At 32.9% G+C, this 22712-nt stretch overlaps 1 protein-coding gene across 1 annotated transcript in view; it reads right to left on the reverse strand.

The window, feature by feature from the left end:
- The window catches only part of Pxn (Peroxidasin), a 216704-nt gene that overhangs the window by 76514 nt on the left and 117478 nt on the right, over positions 1–22712 (reverse strand). Inside the window, exons 5-6 of the mRNA XM_069845069.1 lie at positions 6810–6881; positions 3293–3456 (exon numbers count right to left, since the gene is read on the reverse strand). Of these exons, the coding sequence (XP_069701170.1) occupies positions 3293–3456; positions 6810–6881 (236 nt within the window). The remainder of the gene's footprint in view (positions 1–3292; positions 3457–6809; positions 6882–22712) is intronic.

The following is a 22712-nucleotide window of genomic DNA, read 5'->3' on the forward strand; positions in this document are numbered from 1 at the left end:
CAAGCTCTGATTGTTTAATTGCTGGACAAGCGATCACTCAAACTCATTACGTAATGGACAGAGCTCTCCCTGAAGCAGTTCTGGGAATGATGGCATACACGCTAATCTGGAGTATACAGTCAAACAAGTAAATCTGTCTGTGGATGAATGAATGAATGATTGAATTAAAAGACTCTGTGGAATGAATAAATTAATAAACGCATGAACGATCGAAATAAATATAGTAAACCCTCGTTAAGACGAAATTTTTTAATATTCCAGCGTTCTTCCTCTTTTAACAGACAAAATGCTGAGTCTTGAGTCCTTCGACGAAGCGAAAATGGTCGTTTAAGTCACCGTAACTCTAAAACCAGTAAAGATTTTGAGTAGCAATAACATTTAGAAGTAATTCCCATTCTTTTTCAACATTTCTCTCACTTTGACCCCCTATCTAACGTGAAAAACAAAAAAGTTTGCCGCTTACCAACTTTTGAAGGTGTAAATGTCTATTTTGAACAGTTCACTTCGAAGTTACTATTTTTTTCTTTCTGTTTTCAAAAAAGATTCCGGTTTCGAATTTTTCTCTGTTTTCCTCAGACATTCATCTATCAATCATAAAAATTACAGCGCGATTGATTGACTATCTTAGGAGCTACACCGTGATAAATATTTAACGCAGCGGGAAACTGATTTTTCCCTCCCTTTGGCTCTGTTATCGCCGTCTCTCGCACGAGCCATCTCTATTGCAACGCCGCAACAATCTCCGCTTGATTCTCCTCATATGTAGGAGATTTGCTGCGGAGAATAAATACAGTAAACCCTCGTTAAAATGATTTTTTTTAGTAGTCCAGCGTTCTTCCTCTTTTAACAGACAAAATGCTAAGTCTTGAGTCCTTCGACGAAGAGAAAATGGTCGTTTAACTCGCCGTAACTCAGAAACCTGTAAATATTTTGAGTAGCAATAACATTTAGAAGTAATTCCCATTCTTTTTCAACATTTCTCTCACTTTGACCCCCTATCTAACGCAAAAAAACAAAAAAGTTTGCCGCTTACCAACTTTTGAAGGTGTAAATGTCTATTTTGAACAGTTCACTTCGAAGTAACTATTTTTTTCTTTCTGTTTTCAAAAAAGATTTTGATTCCAATTTTTTTCTATGTTTTCATCAGACATTCATCTATCAATCATAAAAATTACAGCGCGATTGATTGACTATCTTAGGAGCTACAACGTGATAAATATTTAACGCAGCTGGAAACTGATTTTTCCCTCCCTCTGGCTCTGTTATCGCCGTCTCTCGCACGAGCCATCTCTATTGCAACGCCGCAACAATCTCCGCTTGATTCTCTCATATGTAGGAGATTTGTTGCGGAGAATAAATACAGTAAACACTCGTTAAAAGGATTTTTTTAAATAGTCCAGCGTTTTTCCTCTTTTAACAGACAAAAGGCTGCGTCTTGAGTCCTTCGACGAAGAGAAAATGGTCGTTTAAGTCGCCGTAACTTAGAAACCAGTAAAGATTTTGAGTAGCAATAACATTTAGAAGTAATTCCCATTCTTTTTCAACATTTCTCTCACTTTGACCCCTTATCTAACGCGAAAAACAAAAAAGTTTGCCGCTTACCAACTTTTGAAGGTGTAAATGTCTATTTTGAACAGTTCACTTCGAAGTAACTATTTTTTTCTTTCTGTTTTCAAAAAAGATTTTGATTCCAATTTTTTTCTATGTTTTCATCAGACATTCATCTATCAATCATAAAAATTACAGCGCGATTGATTGACTATCTTAGGAGCTACAACGTGATAAATATTTAACGCAGCTGGAAACTGATTTTTCCCTCCCTCTGGCTCTGTTATCGCCGTCTCTCGCACGAGCCATCTCTATTGCAACGCCGCAACAATCTCCGCTTGATTCTCTCATATGTAGGAGATTTGTTGCGGAGAATAAATACAGTAAACACTCGTTAAAAGGATTTTTTTAAATAGTCCAGCGTTTTTCCTCTTTTAACAGACAAAAGGCTGCGTCTTGAGTCCTTCGACGAAGAGAAAATGGTCGTTTAAGTCGCCGTAACTCAGAAACCAGTAAAGATTTTGAGTAGCAATAACATTTAGAAGTAATTCCCATTCTTTTTCAACATTTCTCTCACTTTGACCCCCTATCTAACGCGAAAAACAAAAAAGTTTGCCGCTTACCAACTTTTGAAGGTGTAAATGTCTATTTTGAACAGTTCACTTCGAAGTAACTATTTTCTTCTTTCTGTTTTCAAAAAAGATTTTGATTTCCAATTTTTTTCTATGTTTTCATCAGACATTCATCTATCAATCATAAAAATTACAGCGCGATTGATTGACTATCTTAGGAGCTACAACGTGATAAATATTTAACGCAGCGGGAAACTGATTTTTCCCTCCCTTTGGCCCCGGTATCGCCGTCTCTCTCACACGAGACGTCACTCTCTTGCACAAGCCATCTATAGCACGTGACTGAAGTGAAGCTTCATTGGCCACTGTTTGGCGCCATAGATTCTCAGTACGTGTTCCCGCCTACTGTTGTACATTCTGTTTCATGTTAAACATTTCCCGTTACTCGTCAAGTAGACCTAACCTCACTACAATGCATTTATATGCTTATGAAACATTTACTTTATAATTAAAACTCATATAACTTATTATATACATTTAAGACTATTTGTTTTTCACTGCTTTTGAGAGGGTTTCCACTCTTATGTTTAATAACCACATACACCGAGGATGCAGAAGCCATACTTCAGTACCACGTGCTTATGTGAACAACTATGAGCTCAAGTAACGCCAGCTTGTAACAAGAACAGATTACCTCAGTATTACTGTTGGTATTCATCCGCGTTCATAGTACATAACAAAATGTAAAAGTAGCTTTTCTTTTACATAGCGTTTTACATATGAGTGAAGTTACATGTTTCATCGTATTTAACAACTAGAATTCAATTTTTTATTTTCAAATAATAGAAGATTATGGTTTCCAAATACGAACTATATTCTCCTGCGTTATGTGAGTGTTTCGACTGACAGACAATCACGGGTATGACAGCAACGTGCTTATGTTTACATTAGGATTTTTCTTACAGCGAAAACAGTGTATATGACAACGCCGCAGAGATCTCACATTGGTTCCCGTCATATGTAGGGGATTTGCCGCGGAGAATAGCTTGTGAACCGCGCTTTTTTACGTTATAGCACATGTTTACTTGGTTTCTCAATACATCTGGAATGGACAGTAGGAGAGAATTTCGATATCTTGAGATGTAAACAGCAGCAAGCTGTAGCCTACTTACTGCAGTGGAAGTCTGTCTCTGTCATGGAGGCGAGGGACTTGCCCTGCATGTTCACGGGGTACTGGCAGGTGGCGGCGGCCTGAGTACCCCTCAGTTTGTCCTGCAGCATCCGCACCAGCCACATCATCTCGCAGTCGCAGATCAGCGCGTTGCTGTCCAGTCTCCTACAGCCCAATACAAAAGGCAAAAGTTATTTTCTCGTAACAGTTCCAACTGTCCCAGTTCCTTGAGAATACTAGGTTCCAAATAACAGTACCACATGTACTATACAAGTGCACAGTCAGGGTTACCAACCAGGGTTGGGCGAATAAATTATCTGTACGTGTTTTACGTGTAATTTACATGTATAATATGTAATGTAGAAGACTGTTTTATACATGGAGTAATAAACTAATATTTATTGATTTTGATAATCTTAACATTAATTACTTCATCCCCTTTAAGTCCTGATAAGAAAAATGTCTGTTACAACAGATTTTTTTTGTGTGATTTTATTTATTTATTTATTTATTTATTTAAGCTGGTAGAGATAAGGCCATCAGGCCTTCTCTTCCCCTCTACCAAGGGATTACAACTACAATATTAAGAATACAATTACATTATAATTACAATTAATATTAAATTTACAAATACAATAAAAATCAAAGTACTACAAGATTAACTGATTAATAATAGCTGACGTCTTGTCAGCTCATTTGAGTCGTGTGGATACAAAGGAAAAATTGTGATGGTGTCGTATATAGTTCCTGGGGTAGCTCAGTCGGAAGAGCGTTCGTGCGCTAAGCGAAGGGCCCCGGGATCGATACCCAGCCCCCGAACAATTTTTCCTTGAAATTATTCAATAGCTAAACAGTTTATTGTAAAAGTTAAGAAGAGAGAAAAAAATTATTAATTAAGTAAAAAGTGAATCTACTCTACGCAGTAAGAAAATGCTTAATAAGTTTGCTTTTGAACGCTGCTAAATTCCGACAGTCTCTGATGTCACTGGGTAGGGTATTCCACAAGCGCGAGAGCGAGATTGTGTATGATGATGAATACGATGATGTCTTATGTGTTGGTATGGCTAGTATGCGGCTATTCTGCGTGCGTGTGAAGAGATTATGATATGATGACAGGTAACTGAAACGGGAGGCAAGGTAGGTAGGTGTATAGGTGTGAAGGACTTGGAAAAGGAGAACAAGGGAATGAAAATTTCTACGTTCGTTAAGCCGTAGCCAGTTTAGAGTTTGGAAGGATGGGGTAATGTGGTCAGCGCGACGGACATCGCAGACGAAGCGAACACAAGAATTATGAACACGTAATTTTTGCAACTGGTTGACATTGAGGTCAGTCAGTAGAAAATCACAATAATCAAAGTGGGGCATTACTAGTGTTTCCACTTGTATTTTCTTGAGTGATAGCGGGAGAAATTTTGGAATGGTGTTTAAGGAATGTAGTATGGAAAGCACTTTTTTGATAATATGAGTTACTTGGTTATTCCAGTTTAAATGCGTATCAAAGTAAACTCCAAGGCTTTTAACACAGGAAGCAAAACTATATTTTTCACGTAGATTGTTGATACTTTCATTCACTTACTTTCACATACTTAGAAAAATAGCAATGCTTTGCTTACTTTCAGTTTGCTTGTTGGAAAAACCCAATAACATCCTATCTAATTTATTTTTTGGGAGACTTTATATATATTATGAAACACAAGTAATAGTTGAATAAACCTAACATTTAGCAACTAATATCACTTGTTAAATAGATTTTGACAATTAAAGTAAAATTAATTAAGTTAAACAGTTTTTATTGGAAAATAAATGTTTTCTAATGCCAAACTGAATTCGTAGATCAGGTTTGTTCGAAGGAGGAAATTGGTCACGAAGTCAATGTCAATTCCATTATAAATAAAACCTAACCTATTCATCCTCTTCTGCCCAGCTCAAGTTTACAATGGCGTTCAATTTCTCCAAAAATTAATTAATAAATAAAAAGCTATAATCATTTTGGCCGTGCTAAAACTAATAATATCGTCATGAAGAGTAATATCTCTCTGTAATGAAACAGGAAAATTTACAACGTTTATATTTTTTTAATAAAAAAATGTCAACATTCTCTTCTGTATCACTAAGATTTTAATCTAGATTAAAATTGCAAGATTCTTGTTTATGTTAGTTAATTAGTTAGGATACAATTAATTATGATACTTAATCATTCATTTAAAGTTTGTGTGACTGCAACCTGTGTATATTTTTGTGTGGCTTTACTTTGTTTATAGTGTTCTTTTCTCTCTCTCTCTCTTTATTTCTTGTGTAGCTTTACTTTGTATATAGTGTAATTTTTTCTGTTTATTTCTATTATTGTATTTGTATTCCTGGTATTGTGGAAGAGAAGGCCTGATGGCCTTAACTACACCAGAATAAATAAATAAACAAACAAACAAACAAACACACAAATAAATAAATAAATAAATAAATAAATAAATAAATAAATAAATAAATAAATAAACAAATAAATAAATAAATAAATGAATGAATGAATGGAATGAATGAATGGAATGAATAAATAAATAAATAAATAAATGAATGAATGAATGAATGGAATGAATAAATGAATGAATAAATGAATGAATGAATGAATAAATAAATAAATAAATGAATGAATGGAATGAATAAATGGAATGAATGAATGGAATGAATAAATGAATGAATAAATGAATAAATAAATAAATAAATGAATGGAATGAATGGAATGAATAAATGAATGAATGAATAAACAAATAAATAAATAAATAAATAAATAAATAAATGGAATGAATAAATGAATGAATGAATGAATAAATAAATAAATGAATGAATGGAATGAATAAATGAATGAATAAATGAATGAATGAATAAATAAATAAATAAATAAATAAATAAATAAATAAATAAATAAATAAGATTACCGACAGAGCAGAATTTAATTTAATTTCAAGAATAGGTAATGAACTAATGAAACTAAAAAGGGAATACTCTCTAAATAAAATTTAACATATATATTTTCATCCCCCTTGATAAAATTTACAATACAGTTACTATACTGTAATACAGGCATTAATTATGTTAATAGTTTGATAGAATCCTATACTCAGTAACATCAGTTTCAAGATTATTTGTCAATTCTTTCAAAGAAGTTCTTCGTATCTTTACTAATTATCTTTTACTTTAGTTTCTAACTTTTCTTTCAGTGTGACGAAAGGATTCCCACTGATGCTTCCAATAGTGCCAAACAGTTCCGTTTTTGGAAGAGGTGTTGTTATAATGTATGTAATTCCAAAGTGAAACAAGTATTTTGTAACAGTATTTCGTACTGGCTCAGAATAACACTGTTATTTTGGAACGTAGTATTCCAAGGTGTTACTTTTTGCAGCAGTTCCAATCATTGAAGTGTTACGTTATTTTTCCCCCACCTCTACAGCCTAACACAAGTTCTCAGCGATGATTTATAATGGTTTGACATAGCAATACAGTCACATGTTCTTCAGAATACTTACAGGCGTTTCAAAGCCTCCAAATTCTTGAAAGCTCCTGCTGGAATGCGTTGAAGTTTATTGTTATGAAGAAATCTGAAAAAAGAAGATGCTTAATAAAATATGACATTACATGTCGTGTATAAGTTATGCATGGAATAAATCAAATGGCAATGGTTTTTAAGGGACTTTCTTTGGCACTCTTTTATCATCAACATCATTGTCTTCGTCATAATTAACTTCCAGTGTGAGTTTTCACCCGTTCTGTCTTTATTGACACAGTTGCGAGCTATTATTCCATGAAATAACGTGATTTATTTTGCAGTCGCTAGATGGCAGCATAGTGAAACTGATAAATGTTGTCTTGAAGGTGAATTACGCTGATCAATCTGTTATACAGGGCTTTCATTTCAAAACTTCCCAGTCTAAATAACTAATTATTTAAATTGAATTCAATTTAAAGAAAAAAACACGTCAATGTAGATATTGAGGGCAAGTCTTAAACCAGGCTTAATTGCATTTTAGATTTCACCCCCCACCCCACAGCCATCACCACTTTGAATTTCAAACGGCACCCCTATATTTTTATACTTAAATATGAAAGAAAATTCAATTGTTTATACACCTCATTCATTTGTTTTCGCATATTTTGTTTTCTATCACCGCCTGGCAACCTGTATTTTTGTTATTATCCGTGGATTGTAGGATGAAAACAGTTTATTTTGTGTAATTTCCTAAATTTAATTAATGAGGATGATTTATGTTCTCTCTTGAAGGGTATAAACCATTTTAAAATAATTTAATACACAAACAAAACTATTGACTGCCTCCGTGGTCTGTTGGTCAGCATGCTGGCTTCCAGATCAGGAGGTCCCGGGTTCGATTCCCGGCCTAGGCTCTCGGTGAATTTTTCTTGAAGAAGAATAATTCCCTGGGTGTCTAGAGTCTGGAAATTTGTATGAATGTGAGTGTGATTATGAGTGTGCCGGGTTAATATAAATTAACCAATCATCACATCGCTGGGCAGTAACCTGAACACACGTTTCAGCGTCACATTGTTGACAAGTAACTCCATCTGTTAGCACAACCATAAAGCATCTAATAGATGCTATAGAGTTACCAACAACGAAAAAAAAAAAAACTATTACATGAAATGCTCAATACGTTTTTGTCCTTTATTCGCTTCAGATGTAAAATATGCAAAAACAAATGAATGATGTGTATAAACATTTGAATACTCTTTCATATTTAAGTATAAAAATATAGGAATACCATTTGAAATTTCAAAGTGGGGGAGGTGGAGGGTGAAATCTAAAATGAAATTAATTCTGGTTTCAGACTTCCCCCTTAATATCTAAATTGAAGTGTTTTTTGTTTAAATTAAATTAAATTTAAATAATTAGTTATTTAGACGGGAAGTTTTGAAATGAAAGTCCTGTATATGATCAGGGCTTTCAGCAAATACTAACTTGGTAGGCCTATGTAGGACATAAAACATTGTTCATCTAAACTTGAAGTCCACGTTATTTGACAGTACATCTAGTGTTCTCAGAAGTAGTACAATCCAGATATTTTATTACCGACGAACTGTAGGTTTCTGGGGCGGAGGAAGAGATACCACCGCTATGTGTTAAAGCTGCTGCGTAATTTAAAACGCATTGTATGTCTTTCATAATTAAAATTGTGTCATAATTGAATCTTATTATTTAACTTCTGTCTGTGAACAACTTCAACTTCATGTCGATACTTACTGCACTTAAAAACGGACTGGCTGTATATGGTGAGAGACTTTTTTGGTTTTTACACCTGTCATAGATGCAGGAAGATCCCAAGTTTAGTAGTTCATATCATCTCTATCATCAGAGGAGAAAAAAAGGTGATCCGTTACCAAGAGCTATTCCTCAGAAGATAGAAAGACTGGAGGGAGCATAAGCTTGAAATAGTGCAATCAAAAGGTGTACTAATATGGCAGTCAAATTACCCATAGTTCATCTCTTTTCTGGTGTGGTAATCAGCTGTTTTGTTTATATTACTACGATTACGAATTATGTTTCATATTGTTGTGAATATTTCAAAAGTTTAGTAAAATTCAGTGGGTATTATTTTTATAAATAAGCTAATATTCTGTTCTATTGGTGAATATGTGAACAGTAGTAAAATAAATTAGAAATCAAGTGTTCAGTCCATGTAATAACCATAACACGATTAATAAATATACAGTGAAATGTAAGTACATTGATATAATAATCTGCTAATATTCTTGGGGGTCCTTTACCTCCACATCCATTCTAAACCGTTTACGTATGACCAAAACCGATAGCAGCAATTGAATATTTGGCGGAATTTCACGAAGGATTATCTGACGTAGATGTAGTTTGACGTCATATCCGTCGCACCGATTTAAGGGGTTAGGTACAGCTTACAGCAGTAAAAGTTTTGGAAATATTCAACATTTTTTCCTCCATTACTGTATATTGTACAATAATGAAAATTGGTATGTGTAAAACACTGTCCTTCTCCTATATGAAAAAAAAAATATTTTTAAGATTAAAAAAAATTATTTATATATTTTTGATTAAAAAATTATTTATATATTTTTTTAATTCGTAATGATGGTAGTTCACTGCGCAGTGATGAAACGTTTCCTTCATAACTCATAAACTTGTTAAATTCTTCATGTTCTCTCGCCTTTATTTTATTGCTGAAACTCGTGTTCACAATACCATGCTCTTTCAACTACATTCCTTGATAAATAATATATATTTTTTTTATTTTGTGTTAGATGAAAATACTGATATTCGACCATTTTTTAAATGAATTTATTTTTTATCAGACAATCTATCAAAGGTAGACAAGTGATCTTGAATCATATTGTAGATATGACATGCATAAATACATACAAAACATTTCATCACAGAATGTTGGATAGTTTTTGAGTTATGTGGGAAACGCTTCATCACTGCACAGTGAACTGAATTAAAAAAATGTAAATATTTTTTTTTAAATCGTAAAAGTATTTTTTTCATATAGCAGAAGGACAGTGGTTCACACATACTAATTTTCATTATTGTACAAGATCAAGATACAGTAATGGAGAGGGAAAAAGTTGAATATTTCCAAAATTTTACTGCTGTAAGCTGTACCTAACCCCTTAAAGTATTTTTCCTTGGATTGCTCCTCTTGGCTTTCTATTCAGAGGTATTTTGATGGACTGAACCTAGTAAATTGCCCAGACTTCATCTTACTGAACTATTCATCATCATCATCATCATCATCATCATATCATCATCATCATCATCATCAAGTTGGCGGAATTAAATAGTTTTGAATCGCTGGACATTTGTTTCCTCAAGTGGTGCAAATATAAAAAAAAAATCTCGTAGAACGCTGAATACAATGAAATTATAAAATCATACGTAACGAAGTATTATGACATTTGTAAAGAACATGATTTAGGGATATTCAAAACTAACGGTGTTATAAATTCCCAAGATTTTTTTTGAAGGTACATATAAGGATAAGAAAGTGCAGTAAGTAACTTTCAAGTGAAGACGACACAAACAAGAAGTATAGGATACCCATCTTCATACGTAACGATCCGGGAAGCATTGGAGTTAGACAATAAATTTTAAAACTTTTGTGCTCTCCATGAAACTATTGGCAGTTTCCTTTCTTATATGAAAAGTATCTGTATTGATTAGTTATCTCCATGAAAATACAACGAAAGAGACAACTGACTGCTGAAACAAGTTATACTATATACACGTAATGTTAAAACTACAACTAAACAAATGACAACCACACAAATGAATGTAGAGAAAAACATAAGATAGATTTTAGACTTATTCTGATATATTTTTGTAGGAGAAAAATTACAATTTAGTCTGTCAGATATATTTGAACAAATTTCTAATATTTTTACACTTCTACAATGAAAAATAATATGTTTTCTTATAAGTTTATACACTTTATATTTTACAAATGGACACATTAATACAAATGAACTATTTTTCAATTTATATTTCAGTTGACAAATTTCCTTCAGTTGCAGAAATGATTATTCTGAACATTCTTTACGTCGGTTGGTTTCGAGTTTTTCTTAAACAGAATCAATTACATGTCCATGACGAATATGTGAACACTGAACGAGAATGACACGTTTCTAAATACTGATTTAAGTTTCAAGTCTGAGCCGTTTGGGAAGACATAAAAGGAAATTAAAATAAATTTATAATGGGGGTGCTGTAGAATTCATTTCTGTTCCAATGTGTACTCTTCTGGAGTCCAGCCCTTTGGATGAACTCTTTCTCTCGTAAAATTTATTTAGTATTCCGTATGTAAATATTTATATTTAGTTTTATATACTGTATTAAATTATTTAAATAATTTTTCTGTTTAATTTTATAAAGAAATATTATTATAATTTTTTATTTGCCCTATATAAAAAGTTACAAAACTGAACGAAAGTGAATATTAATAGTACATTATGCAACGAGCCTATAATGATAGTAATTAAGACGCAAGTATGTTTGGTTATGAAACTCGCTTGCGCTCGTTTCATAATTTTCATACGAGCGTCTTAATTACCATTATAGGCAAGTTTCATACGACTTTTTATGCTCGACCATATTTCTAACTTGAGATTATTCAGAAATATTCACTTCTTTATTTGTATCAGACAGAAGATCGGAAGTGACCTTGTTCATAGCTCGAAATTGTGAGATGTGCGCAGACGCGAAAGTATTGATTTTTTCCGAGGAACAATAATGTCCTTGACCTTGATGTAATGCAGAGAATGTATAACCTGGAAATTGATTTAGAATTGAAAAACGAGATGACAAATTGAATTTATTTGAATATTATTTACAATTAACGCTAAATTATTATAGTAACAGAACATAACCTTCTGCGACAGTATTGGATTTCCAGCCTCCGTGACGTTTCCCTCGCCTTTCGATTGCATATCCGAGAATAATCGAAAACCTGAACTTTAATGAATAAGTGTACTTTAATGACATGCATTAAAGGACTGCTACCAGGTGTATAATTACTGCATTTCGGCATGGTCGAGCATAACGTATATTTCAATAACATTATGCGATACTGAAGCACAGAAATTTTGTATCATCATTGTTACCGTATAAGAAACAAAAGAAGATACTGAGCAACGACCGAATAAACAAAATGCCGTTTACTGCACAACAACGAGAGAAACATGTCTTCCATATCAGTGGGCGAGTGAATACCGCTAATGCAATTATAATATGAGGACGTGAAAATCCACATGTCTCATATGAACTCAACGGGCTTGTCCTAAAGTTAATGTTTGGTGTGCGGTAAGTCGCTGTAATCTGTATGGGCCGTTTATCTTCGTAGAGGAAACAGTTCGATCAGGACTATACCTGGACATGTTGAAAAACTTTTTCGAACCACAACTACAACAGGAAAACGACTTGGGTATCGTGCTCCAACAGGATGGTGCACCACCTCACTGGGCAACGTCCGTGATTATCTGGATGACATATTTGGTCACAACCGGTGTGGTCGAGGAGGGCCAATTATGTGGCCTCCAAATTCCCCAGACTTGACAACACCCGATTTCTTTCTCTGAGGTTTCGTAAAGAATATGTATGCACAACGACCCAGGGATATTCATGATCTCAGAGCAAAGATTTTCTCAACTTTTGAGGAAGTTACCCCTGAGATATTGGACCACACATGGGAGAATTTAGCCTCAAGATATGAACTGTGTCGTGTTCGCAATGGTGGGCACGTTGAGGTCTAATTTGGACAAATTATTTAACAATAGCAACAGTTCTCATTTTATTATATTTTTATTTTGTCTTCCCAAACGGATCACCCTGTAGATGGAATAATGACAGGGTTTAAAATATCACAAATTCTGCGCATGGTTAGTATGAATAAATAGAAAGATTCGAGACCAATCCAAATAAAAGAGAGGCAAGCCAATTAATCGTGCGTAAACTTGAAATTATATAAAAAAAGACTTAACTTACAAAGAGCTATTATAGCAGAATTTATTTGATAGCATTCTTTGTTTATATTGTATAATTTGTATCTAATTGGTTCAGACAATAAAAGACACATATATGATTGTCTGCAAGATGAAAGTTCGATAGCACGCCACATTATAAGAAGCTTTAGGAACGAATTAAATTTTGTTACTAAATTTGATATATTTATTTGATATATTTGATATATTTGGTCACAGCACTTCTTTACATGTAATGGTGTGCCTCACATTTCTGTATCCGGTGCCACCATTAACACTTACATTAACACATATTTGCAGTACATGTCTACACAACTTCTACCAATTAAACTATGTACTTTTTTTATTATTACTTGTTCAATCTACCTTTCAGTATTTCTCCTACATTTCGTTTGCTATTCTCTATTTGATCATTAATCGTAATATATCTAAATTTATATATGCCTTTCAAACCCCCTTTTTCCTCTAACTACTATTCACTAAGATTTCAATTTCACTTATTCTCTACAAATTATCATATTGAATTATTTGCCTTACTTGTTCTTTGACCTTTTCTCCTATCTGTCTCTTATATTCATTTACTGTTCCAACGTGTTACTAAATTAAGTGGGGGCACTCACAAAAGACTCTGTTCATGGCCTGGAATCTGTGTGTCCACCTACCCAGCCCAAATAAAGTATTTTCGTATACAATTTCTGGCAGCCGAGGCTAGGGAAAATGAGCCATTTAAGTTATTTATGGGATTTGTGCATTTATACGGTGGGTTCATTTCAAAACTTACCATCTTCAATAATGTTAGATGTGCAGGCGACACGATTTTGAGGAAAAACAATTCGATTTAGTTTTCGAGCCCCTTATCTTCAGATACAAGATTTTAGAGGGGATGATAAATCCTATCCGTCTAATAATAATAAAAAGGTAAAGGTATCCCCGTAACATGCCATGAAGGCACTTGGGGGGCATGGAGGTAGAGCCACATGCTTTCCATGACCTCGGCACTATAATGAGGTGGTGTGGTCGGCACCACGCTCTGACCGCCTTTTACCCCCGGGAAAGACCCGGTACTCAATTTTATAGGAGGCTGAGTGAACCTCGGGGCCGTTCTGAAAGTTTGGCAACGAGAAAAAATCCTGTCACCACCTGGGATCGAACCCCGGACCTTCCAGTCCGTAGTCAGCTGCTCTACCAACTGAGCTACCCGGCCTCCCTAATAATAATAATAATAATAATAATAATAATAATAATAATAATAATAATTTAGTAATAATAATAATTTGTATGTATGTATGTATTTATTTACACTGCAAGTGGGCATGCACCCGGTGGCAGTGGTATACACAATATAAACAATACACAATAAAATTACAATACACAATACAATTATACAATACACAATAGGCCTACAATTTTATACACAATACGAAAAGAATACACAATATAATTTAACAAATAATAATAAAACATAAATAAAATACCTAATTTTACATTACAACCTACATTATTATGTATAAGCCCTACATAAGTTTCAATAGTCTTTCACTTTACTCTCATCTCACTCACTGTAGTGGCACTATGACGCATTTCACTGACACTTTAGCACACATTTCACTAACACTATAGAACACATTTCATTGACGCTATAAATTATCACTGATCGGAACTATTCACTGCACTGTAAAACCATAACTTCACTGACTCACCTCGCTTCACTGATACAACAGTTCAAATAAATGAAATAATTACACCCTTATGCATACTGTACTGTACAATAATAATTTAGTAGTAATAATAATTTAGTAATAATAATGTAATAATAATAATAAATTAGTAATAATAATTTAACAATAGTAATTTAGTAATAATAATAATAGTAATAATTTAATAATAATAATAGTTTAATAATAACAACAATAATAATAGTAATAATAATTTAGTAATAACAATAATAAAGTAATAAAAATTTAGTAATAATAATTAAGTAATAATAATAATTAAGTAATAATAATAATAATAATAATAATAATAATAATAATAATAATAATAATAATAATAATAATAATAATTCTGCCCATCCGTTTCTGAGATAACCAGAAACGTATCATTTAATGAATAGTAACTATACATGGGAATTACTTGCAATAGCTATACACACGAAACTACCGTTTAAATGTTGTATATAGAGAAAAAAATGGCCGCCTTTTAACAGCTGTTCGTATTGATCGTCATTTTATGAAGATGGTTGCCTTGTAACCACAGAAGAACAAAACAAAGAGCATAGAACAATTAGAATAATATTGCTATAGCTGTACTCTTTGATCAAAATATAGCGCAGTAATCGATCAGGCTCAATTGTACTATCGATACTTAGCGTGACACACTAGCACACACTATCGGATTTCATAGAGAATCTCAGTTATTCTGTTACCTTTCATAATAAAATAGTTTTGAACTTTCCTCTCGAAAAATTAATCGACGTGCTTTTCTTCAAAATCGTGTTCCCTGCACATCTAAAATTATTCAATGTGAGAAGTTCTGAAATGAACACACAGTATATGTAAATTTATAAATATTTTTTCATATAGTATCCAATAGTTGCTAAAGAAAAAATATACATCTTAAAGTTAAATCTGACCCTTAAGGGAACTAGATAGTGTTTTGGGGTGAAAAATCTGATTTTTATTGTGTTTAAAAAGTATAAAATTTCTCTTTAAAATAATACACAGTGTGAACGGTAAGTAATGTCATTAATTTCAGGGGGTTATTCTTTGAGATATTTCAAACGAAAAAGTTTAATTCAATTTTGCTCGCTTTTGCTTCCTTTACGAGATAAAAAATTGTTTTATATGAAACATTTCATAGCGTGTTTTGGAAAAACTATTGATTGAATTCCCAATATGCTCATTAAATATAAGAGAGCAGTGTATTATGATAATAAATGATCAAAAGAATTTTAGTTTTGTCCTTTAAATGTGCAGAAATTTGATTCGAAGAAATTTAACTTTTCGTTCTGCAAAGAAATTTTACAATCTTTTGTTCGGATCAAATTTCTGCACAATTAAAGAACAAAACTAAAATTCTTCCAATAATTTATTATCATAATAGAGTGATCTTCTAAATTGACTGAGCATATTGGGAATTCAATCAATGGCTTTCTCAAAAACACACCATGAAATGTTTCATATAAAACAATTTTTATCTGGAAAAGGAAGCAAAAACGAGCAAAATTGTATGAAACTTTTTTGTTTGAAATATCTCTACGAATAACCCCTTGAAATTAATGACATTATTTAAGGTTCACCCTGTACAGATACTTTTTTAACCCCTTCAGTCCCGAAATTATATAAAAAAATGAAAAAAAAAAAATACTGGTCACATAATCATTCTCGGGATCCAAAAATCCCAAATCAAGTCTTCACAGAAAATCAAATTTTAAATTTTATTTTTAATTCAGGTATAGAATTAAAAAAATACTCTCCATTTCTATCACAATGTATTTTTCAAAATATTTAAAAGTATCGAAGACATTTCAAAAAAGAAAAAAAGAAACAATATACACTGTAATGTACATCAGGCCTGAAGGGGTTAATGCAGTTTTTTTTTTTGTAAATTAAGATTTTTGAAACTTAAGTGTATTTTATTCTGGAAGTACTTAATCTATTTACATGAAATTTTTACAGCGGTTTCTGTACCCTATGTTCTACAAAGTACACATATAAGTTTACGAATATCACATACATAACATTCGAAAAAAATATATGAACTGAAAAAAGACAAACATTTTTAATAAGAAATATGATTTTTTCTCTTTCACAAAGGGTGAAATATTTAACTAAATATTGCTCTAGAATTTACAGTATACATTACTTAATAACTTAAAAAATACAAGGAATGTGAGTAAAGCTTGTAACAAGTAATGTGTACTTAAAGTTTGAGGTGCATTTAGCAACGTGGGAAAACAGGTTATCAGTTAGGACCTTTTCTTGCACTTGGATAAGCAACTAATTAATTTCTTTTATACCACTGAATTCAGAATGATTTGTTGGGTAACCATGGCAATTTTTATTCCACACTGAGCATTGAAAGCTCAGAAATATTGTACTGAAATGCTTTAATACTCAGCCTCCTTAAAATATTCATAACTGGTCTGTTATAACGATGTAAAAATTACATCGAATTATAGCTTCAACAATTTTTGTACAGGGACATCACTTTATTTTTACCAACATTTTTAACATTAACCATACTCGGAAACACTGTTGCCCCCTTCCATTACAGGAGTTTGATGTTACTAGTGCAATATGTAAACAAATCATTTTACTAGGTATAGGAGGAGAGAAATGTAGTGTATCCATTTATGTTGTAGGGAAATACGATATTACGATTTTCAGTTTGATTATCACTTTTACGGAATTTATCAAAATACAGTAGAGTAGTAAGATTTTTTTTCTAAAAACTCAACTTTTCAGGCGGCTATGTTCGTTATGTAATGTCTACTTTATTTAGCATATTAATTATTGATGTTAACATACAATATAGAGAGTGCATTTAAATTGAGGGGGTCATAAGTAAAGGGCTGTAAGTGCACTTAAGTTACTTTTGAGAAAATGGGGATTAAATATTTAAGCTTTCGTAAAACCGGTGAAATTTTTATTTACATTTTAATGTGTGATGCGATTAAAATATCCCTTTGCCACTAAAATTTTAGATACTTTAGCTTACACTGGATGCACTTAACTCATGTTATTACAAATGTCACTAGCATTCCTTTGCTTCTAGCCACCTCAATTCAAAATAAGCTAATATGAATTTTTAAACAAGTTGCTGAAAATGGTTGCCGTTCATTACAATGCAGGCTTCAATTCTTTACGCATATTATTAAAAAAATTTTGAATCATATCCTCTGAAATTGAATTTATCGTTTCTTCAATATAATTTTTTAGTACGATATTATTAATATAGGTTCTTTCTTCTATAGAAAACGCAACCATATTTCTGAAACACACTATACACTGCAGTGTTTACTTTCCTGCTTGAAGACTTCGAATGCAACAGCGGCCGTAAGTTTGTGTGTCTGACGGGAGCAAGGACATTAGTGAAGGGGTGGAAGTGAAGTACATTCAGAAATGCAGGTACAATAAAAATGCAAGTAAAAATAAAATGATGTCCCTGTACATACTGTTCAAATATCAGCAGATTTTAAATTATTTTATCTGCTTTCACATACAAGTCTCCTTAAAGGGATACACCAGTAGTGCGCGGGAGAAGACAGATTATGAAACGAAAAGGCGTGCTACCGAACATTCAATATCTAAGACAACGTTCACACAATATCACTGATAGCATTTCTATTATAAAACATATTACATCAGAATATTACAGTATATACAGTATTATACAAACCAGCCTGGGCTTACATTTACTCCCTTTGTATCTTATCACAGTACAATGTATTACCTTGCAGTGAATTTTTCGTTATTTTCTCTAACAGATGAACGTAGCTAATCTTGTAACCGTTGCTATGATACACATGACGTGCACTCTCCATGCAGAATTGCTATACACAACAATGAATCTGCACGTGCACTCATGCAGAGACAACACAGAATTATATAACACCTTCGATTAAAACGAAACAGCAATAGAACTAAAAAAAAAACCCAAACTGTATGAAAAGGAGAAAGGCCAAGCACCACCGAAGTTAGAAAAGAACACTATTTACAAAAAATAACGCTGCCATTAATGATTAAACATACATGTCCCCCGGAACGAAATTCACCAATAAAAACATTCACAGACATGACTGACTGTAGGTTGTTTGCACGGCCTCCTGATCTCCTGTCACAGATTAAATAACGTCATGCACTATACTAGGATACCGAAATATCCTCATAACGAGCTTTAAAATACCGAATATTTTTGTAATTAAATCATTTACCCTTCTCAAAATCAATTTATTATACAGGGTGATCCATAATAATTAGCGCAACTGAATAGGAACATGCTATTCCTCGTCCGAAAAATGATACCAAATATTTTTGTTACATTTCAATCAGGGATGTATTTTTCTATAAAAACTGAAAATCAATTTTGAGGCATGTGGCAACACTGGAATAAAGTCGCTAAGAAAGGAGCCTAGAGACTAATAACTAGGGAACGCATTTCTAGTTCCGTACCTATTTTGTGTTTGCTACATCCTAGACGTATGTTATTCAGATATCTCTACGTTTTATTTAAAATTCTATAGGACCTAAAATGCTTAAATGAATCATACACTACTATAAATGCCTAAAACCTATGTTCGTGCCTGAAAAGCGCCTTTTTAGCATTTTGCGTATATTTAAAATAAAAATGCCGGTACTAAAATTAATAAAATACCAAGATAACTACAAAAATGCTATTCTAAATGTAAACAAAAAAATCGTACAAACACTGGTCTGGCAAGTTAGTCCCATATTGGTCTTAGAAAGGGAGAGAAGAAGATATTACCCAATTTCCTGAAACTGAAGTTCGTTTGGAAAAGTTCATCTAGCATAAAAGGGGTAGGGGTGGTAGGCTGTTCATGTTAGGCGAGAGCTTACAAATTAGTTTTCACGTCAATGTATCCCTATTACGCGAAATGAAACTGACCAATCAGAAATAAGCCTCTTACTTACTTACAAATGGCTTTTGGAGAACCCTGAGATTCATTGCCGCCCTCACATAAGCCCGCCATCGGCCCCTATACTGTGCAAGATTAATCCAGTCCCTAGCGTCATATCCCACCTCCCTCAAATCCATTTTTTATATTATTCTCCCATCTACGTCTCCACCTCCCCAAGTCTTTTTCCTCAAGTCTCCCAACTAACACTCTCTATGCATTTCTGGATTCATTCATACGTGCTACATGCCCTGCCCATCTCAAACGTCTGGATTTAATGTTCTTAATCATGCCAGGTGAAGAATACAATGCGTGCAGTTTTGCGTTGTGTAACTGTCTCTATTCTCCTGTAACTTCATTCCTCTTAGACCCAAATATGTTCCTAAGCATCTTATTCTCGAATACCCTTAACCTCTGTTCCGCTCTCAAACTGAGAATCCAAGTTTCATAACCATACAGAACAACCGTTAATGTAACTGTTTTATAAATCGTAACTTTCAGCTTTTTTTGAGAGCAGATTGGACAACAAAAGTTTCTCAACCGACTGACATAATTTGAGTCTTGAGTTCGGTAACATTCATTGTTACCACCAGTTCTTTGTACTTAAATTCCACCTAAAATGGAATATTTACTAAAATTAAAATTATTGATTATTAATTTTATATAAACACCTAAAAGTCCTATACTGGATTCTATAAATTCTAAATATCTCTTTTTTAGCGCCTAGAAATCCGTTCCCTACTAATAACACAAATGAAGAAACTAGGGAAGCTTGATCTAGAGGAACTGTATGTGCTTGAAGAAATGGAAGTTGAAGTGTGAAAGTTATAACCCAACACATTCATTTTTTTTTTTTTTTGCCGTGAGACATTTATACGCTGGGCATTTGAGAAATCTGGTCATACTTTTCATTAATATAGTGATACGATGACGTCATTAATTAAAATAGACTTTGGATGGCTGAAATAATCATAGTAAATACAGTCACGAAGCTCAATACTTAGGAAATATGCATCCATAGATAGTTGCTAACCACTAGGATCGCTACTATCGCCTCATTACAGACAATGCGAAATAGTACCGGCACAGTCTATTGTTCCTAGTACCCTCAACAACTCAAGCTTCGTGACTGTATATACTATACTGATGATACGTCGTTTAAAATAAAGTTAATTTCGAATCCAATCAGCTGTGATAAAACATACAAGGAAAACAAATGACTGGACATCATAATGAATTCATTTTTTAACGTGTAAAAGCTTAACGAAACATTAAAATTAATTTTGTGCGAGATCGTGCGTATTTGCTTGTTTTCCGCACAGAACCAATACGCGGTAAGTGTGAAATACCACATTCAGTATTCCCAACGTAACACACATAACAATTTCCCTCTTCTTACCGCTTAAGCGCGACATTCATTTTACTGCTTTAGGCTTTTAACATATTATTTTTAGAGACGTTTAACATAGTAATAATTATAAATTGGAAACTTACCACTGCAATTTCACCTAAATTGCAATGTTAATTATTGTTTTTAAATGTTTGCAAAAATTAAGTAAAGTCTACTACTCCACGAAACTTATTGCATTCCTGATACAAGTAACATTAAGGAAGCCGTGAAAAAATCAACAAGATTCCAGATGCCGATGTTATTACTGCAATATGTTATATAAATAATATTGTTAAAATATTAAAATGAAAAATAAATCATTACATAACCTTACCGTTTGTTTTAAGTTCGCATTTATAGACTGGAGGAAAAAAAAGACAGACATATATCACGGCCTGCTGGAGTATAGTAAACACAGAAAACATTTTATAGCAACAATGTTGAAGAAAGATATTTTGGTGTTCCGAAGTTGCTGTCATTAAACAGAAACCAACATGGAGATTTCATTGCAACTAATTAGAAATTCGTCTTACAGGTATGTAATAAACGATCTTCGCACAAAATAATGTACGATACACGAGCGGTATGTTTGTTTTCATGTTCTCGGAAATTAAAAAAGCTCAACTACGTTTCGCTTTTTCAATCTTTTCTTCGACCATGAAAACGTCAACATACCGCTCTTGTAACGTATATTACTATTAAATTAATAAAAAATATTACTCGTGTACAAAGGGGGGTGTTATTAATAATAAATAAGGGGCGTATAAAGACATAAATAATTAGTTTAATATAATATAATTCTGAAGTGCTGAAAAATGGCATTAATTTCCAAATGACGATGCAGGTTTCAATTCTTGCGATTCTCAAGTTTCTCCTATGTCAAGCTTAGGTAGCTTCTGCATTATTATAAGTCTCAAATCACATTTTATATCGATTTCATTATACAGCGTTGCCACATATCTCAATACTAAATGTAATAGTCTCATAATAGTAAGCATCAAACCCAGAATTTGACAAGAATACTGTCAAACTAAATTGTGGCCAAGGAATAACGTGCTGTTCCATTGCATGAATTAAGGACTGTCCTGTATATATTAATATTTATTTACAAGCGAAATTCAATTACAACAGATTCACTTCGTCACTCGCATTTCACAGCTTTACGTATGTGTTAATTTGTAAAATGGCTGAATACCTTAAATTGGATATTTTTCTTAGTAATTTTCGGAACAAACAGTTTTTCCCCCTGATTTCATGTACATATACTCATACGTACATCATACTTTTGTCTAATACAGAATATCATACGCAATAAAGGTCATGCTCCTAATGAGTTTCCCCCCCCCCCCCAACTTAAATGTTTGTATGGGTCAGTGGTGTTACATGGGGTAACAATATATGTCACATAATGGACACCGTCGACGCTCGTTTTTAGTTGCTCTGGATTTGATTCTTATTGCGGTGTAGAAGTTTCAGATTAAAATGCAACTGCATAGATGAAAACATACATGATTTTAATATGGCATGAATAATTAATTTATCTTAAGATTTAATAATTTATAAAATAACTAGTTACACATGATTTCATGATATTTAATATACAGTTAAACCATGATTCATTATGTTAATAAAGTTGACATTTTTTAAAGGTTATGATAATAAATAATATGCAGTGACGGAAGTGTTAACTTACTGGTATTAAATCCATGTAAATTATGATTTAATCTCATTTATTGTTATTATTGAATCTCCAGAGACAAAGAAACCCTATTTCACCATAAGGTATGTTAGGGTTATACTTTGAAACACAATTAAAAAGAAATACATATGTATACAGGGTGTAACTAAAATGCATGTCTGCTTGAAATATATTAAATGTCTGAAACT

This window comes from Periplaneta americana, chromosome 14 (assembly GCF_040183065.1).
Source record: "Periplaneta americana isolate PAMFEO1 chromosome 14, P.americana_PAMFEO1_priV1, whole genome shotgun sequence".
In the NCBI taxonomy this organism is placed as follows: domain Eukaryota; kingdom Metazoa; phylum Arthropoda; class Insecta; order Blattodea; family Blattidae; genus Periplaneta; species Periplaneta americana.